This window comes from Nicotiana tabacum, chromosome 4 (assembly GCF_000715075.1).
Source record: "Nicotiana tabacum cultivar K326 chromosome 4, ASM71507v2, whole genome shotgun sequence".
Taxonomy (NCBI): Eukaryota; Viridiplantae; Streptophyta; class Magnoliopsida; order Solanales; family Solanaceae; genus Nicotiana; species Nicotiana tabacum.
The window spans coordinates 147,120,814-147,125,393 of NC_134083.1; the positions used below are offsets into that span (position 1 = coordinate 147,120,814).

The 4,580-nt window shown below is 37.6% G+C and overlaps 1 protein-coding gene across 1 annotated transcript; it reads right to left on the minus strand.

The window, feature by feature from the left end:
• Positions 1–437: 437 nt before the first annotated feature.
• Positions 438–2,681, minus strand: LOC107826452 (transcription factor TCP23-like). Its single transcript, XM_016653435.2, has one exon. The coding sequence runs from the start codon at positions 2,078–2,080 to the stop codon at positions 833–835; it is 1,248 nt and encodes a 415-aa protein (XP_016508921.1). The 5' UTR covers positions 2,081–2,681; the 3' UTR covers positions 438–832.
• Between the last annotated feature and the right edge of the window lie 1,899 nt (positions 2,682–4,580).

The window sequence follows — 4,580 nt, forward strand, 5'->3', positions numbered from 1 at the left end:
TGATAGTACTAAACCTACCTGGGGTAATTTTGTCGACAAAATATTTGGATTTGATTCTTGAAAATTAACGTAAATTCATTCTTAGTTCAAATAATCTTTATTTTACGGCTTGTTTGGGTGGTTGTTATCCATCATATTATTGTATTACACAATAATCAATAAGTTTACTGAACTGCCCTAAAATGGTATAAATATTAGATTTGACAATAAATTCTTAAAAATAATCCAAGGCCGGTAAAAGCTGAGGGGTCATTTATAATTGGGACTTTATAATTTGAAAGACAAGTCAAGAAGGGCTTTTGAAGAGAAGACTTTACTCAGTATTATCAAGAAGACTTGGAGGAACATGTGTAGGCATTTTCCTTATGTTACCATTGTTGGTTGTCACCTAAATGAATCAATTCCACTCTTCATATTTCCAATTCGGAACCAACATATTTCCTCTCTAAATGCCAAAAGACATATACCAAAATGTGATTGACAAATTGGATCAACCAACCAAAAATAAAGGGGGAAAAAAAAAATTCTTAAATCCAAATTAAGAACAATTGTAAAGCAAAGAGTCAAAAAAGAAAATTACAATGAACACAATCTTCTCCCTAATTACACTAAGAAAAAACAATCAAGAAGTCATAAAATGGGAACCTTTTTTTTTCTTTCTTCAATTTACTTGACCTTTTTTGCAATGGTTAACAACAACAAAGTGTAGTCCCACAAGTAGGTTTGGAGAGGTCACGTATACGCGACCATACTCATGCGAAGAAAGACGTTTCCTCCTACGAGAAACTGTTTGCTAATACATCCTTGGAGTGGTTGCATAGAGATTTGTAAACTATGATTGAGAATCTTTGTGATTTTCATCACCACTATCACTACCTTGAGTCTGATTTTGATGGTGATGATGTTGCTCCAAATTCATACCCAAATCAACCCTATTATTACCACTGCTATTATATGCATTATTCATTGATGACAGCATTCCCATATTTGTCTCTGTAACTCCTAGCCCCAGCTGCTGAACCGGCTGTGACTGCTGCAAAACCATTGAACCCAACTGAACCGGACTGAACCGGCCACTACCCGGGAACTCGAACCCACCAATTCTTGAGCGCCACAATTGGTGGTCCGGTTGAGCCACCCCGACCGAAGCCGTCGTTGAACCGGTACCTCCACTCACTGGTAACATCCAGAACGCGCTACCAACGTTACCAGCAGCTGGTGCAACCGCCCACATGGCCGGAGCCGGAATGAAACTCGACGTTTGTGATGAACCGGGTTTAGAATCTGATACCGGTTCATGAGCTTGTACTCCGGTTCTTTCCGGTTTATCACCTGAAGGTGAGTTTGCACCACTGGTGTCTTCTCTGAACCGCTTTTTCATGTAATTATTCTCATCTGGGTCTTGCCCAAAACCGGCGTTGGATAGCTGGTGGTGGAAGCCTAGCATAGTGGTGGAGCCACCGTGGATGAAGAGAGGCGCAGATTTTGACGGCGGAGCTGAAATTGTGGTCCCACTGCTACGCAGGGAAACGTTGAGGGTCGAGAAATTAGCCGGAATTGTACCGGTTCCAGTAGCAGCTATAATTGCCGGTTCAGCTTGTTGCAGGAGCCACTCAATGGTTTCACCATCAGATTTGTGACCCAATTCTCTGGTGAGCTGGAAGACTCGGGCGGCGCATAAGGCCGGCATGCGTATGCGCCGCCCTCGGCCGTCCACCTTGGTGTGGCGGTCTTTAGAAGGTTTCTTGACTACTTTTGTGGATAAAGTGTTGTTGGGGGTGGGGGTTGTGGTAGGGGTGGTGGAGGAGGAAGAATTATTGGTTGAAGGAGGAGAAAATAGAGTTCTTGATTGCATGGAAATGGAGCCCATGAAGGGACCATGGGGGTGGGGGTGGGGTTGGTTGGACCCAGGGGTAGGAGGGTCAGGTTGACTTTGATGAGGTGAAACTAATTGTAAAGAAGAGGGAGTTTCTTGGTTGTGTTGTTGATGTTGTGCATGCTGGTGGTGGTGGTGGTGGTCTGTGCCACTAGTACTACTACCACCACTTTGCTTTTTCCTATGTGGTTCCATAAATTCCATCTTGGGAAGAGGAGAAGATAGGGGTGGGGGGGTGGGTATGCAAGGTGAAAGGGTAAGGGGGGGTCTAACAAAGATCTCTTGTTGATGCTTCAAACATTTGTCTAATTGACAAGATGAATTGAAAACATTAAGCCAAGCAAGAAAGAAGGAAAGAAAGGAAGAAAGAGACTTGAAAATTAAGTTGTTGCTGCTGCTGCAATTGCAGTGTCTTTAGAGCCAAAAAAGAATTCAGTAACAAGTGGAATTAGTGGTGGGGTTTGTTTCTCTTTTTTACTTTGTGGTTGACTGCTATCTTTGGAGAAAGAAAGAGAAGGGAAGGGTAGGTGTGGGTTCCCTATAACAACAGAATCAGTGAGTACTGCTACTGCACCTGTGGAGGAAGAAGAGGGGTGGGTGGGGTGGGGTCTGAATCCAACTCAAACTCAGTGGTGGTAGCAGGTGGGGACCTCTCAATATTACAAGAAAGAAAGAAAGAAAAATGTTTGCATATATAAGCTGAGAAGGGAAAAGAGCACACTCGTGTAACCTATATTTGTAAGGAATGTTATTGTTTTTTAAGCTGCCTATCATGAATTTGATATATGCCCACAGCCACCTTACTCTTCTTTGACTCTTTCTGTTTCTTTAATGGGGTGTGTGGGGGGAGGGTGTTTATAGGGGGTTATAAAGTATAATGAAGTGATTATGGTGGTGTAGGTAAAAGAATTAGTATGTGATTAGTGTGAAAGGATTGAAAAGATAGGAGAAAATGGAGAGAAGACAAATTCTTTTCAAAATCAAAAGTTTTGGCTATAAGAGTCATTTTCTAGTCTTCTCTTTTTGGCTTTTTACCAATACTCTCTTTTTCTTTTGATTTTGCTTTCTGTATTTGCTTCTTTCTTACTGCTCACTGATTGAGTTTTTGTAATATTGTTGGATTGTTGATAATGATGATTATGATGACACTTATCTAGTCCAACCACAACCCAACCTGTGTCTAAATATATAGATATACATAATCCCATATGTGTGCATTAATACCTACAATTAAAAGACAGTAAAAATTGCTAAACAAAGACTGCATTTGTGCAAATTTGCTTGTGACCACAAGATTATGAAAAACAAATGAAAGAAAACCATTGATACTGTTACGCCACTATTACTATAGTTGTCACACACTCACCAAGCAGAGCTTTTACCATCTATTTTGCACCCCATATACATAACAGAATCCTTTTTTTTTTCTTTTGATAAAAGAAGCACATAATAATAATAATAATAATAATAATAATAATAATAATAATAATAATAATATGCTTGATTGAAGGAAGTTTTGATGTAACCGGTAAAGTTGTTGTCATGTGACCAAGAGGTTATGAATTTGATCCATGAAAATAGTCTCTTGCAAAAATGTAAAGTAAAACTGTGTACAATAAACCCTTGTCGTCCGGCCTTTCCCGGACCCCACATATAGCAGAAGCTTATTGCACCGAGGTACATTTTTACTATGCTTGTTTGATCCAACATGGTTTAACAGTTGTAACACTTGGAACACAAAAATCTGAGACCATAGAACAGGTGTCAAATATCTTCCCCCAAAAGCCATTGTCCACCTCTTTCTTCCAGCCAACCTGACATGCACACTAAGGAGAGTCTGAAAAGTGGACCAATGTAAAAACTGTGGAGCACAAGTAAAATGAAGGTCACAGAAAGAGAGACAGGGAGAACAAGATGTGATGAACTAAAGAGGACAAACAATAATACATCAAACTTTTGTATAACACTCTTGTTTATTTCGATGTGTTTTTGTTGTTGGAGTGAATTACTGTTATAGATAACATATATTATAACATAATATAAAAAATTAGTTTCAAAGAAAACTTGACTATTATAGTATAATACTGTTATGAAAAATTATTGTTATAGAAATATAAAATTATTATTATAAAAATGTCTGATTGTAATATGGTAAATAAAGGATTAGTCCATTCTTTTTCCCTTTTATCCTACAAAAAAATATATTTTAAAATTCATATAAAGTTGGAAGGTAGTGTTATGAAATGAAAGAAAAGAGTTGGCCTAGCTTAAGCAGTTAGCCAAAAGGACAGCTCAGGGGAAAGCATTAATGCTAGCAAAGGAAACACAGCTCATTCCAATACAACCCCACTTCTCCTACCTAACTTTTAAAATAATATTCATGACTAGTTGTATCATCATTTTTCTTGTTTTGTTTTTTATATAACTATTTTCTTTGTTTATTTGGTTGCAGAAATTTCAAACCACTAATTAATATACCAACCAGTCAACTCCAACTCATCAAACTTCTTTTCATAGTTTAATTATTTTGAATGTTTATAAATCAAGTGTTTGTCAATTAGAACAACTTATTTATGTCTAACTAAATTTGGAATTTAAAAGTTTTTAATTGCACTTTTATCACTTAACTATTATTAAATGATGTATTTATCATTTTAAATTTGTAATTGGTTTAGTTAAATTATTTGATTAATTTTGATATAAA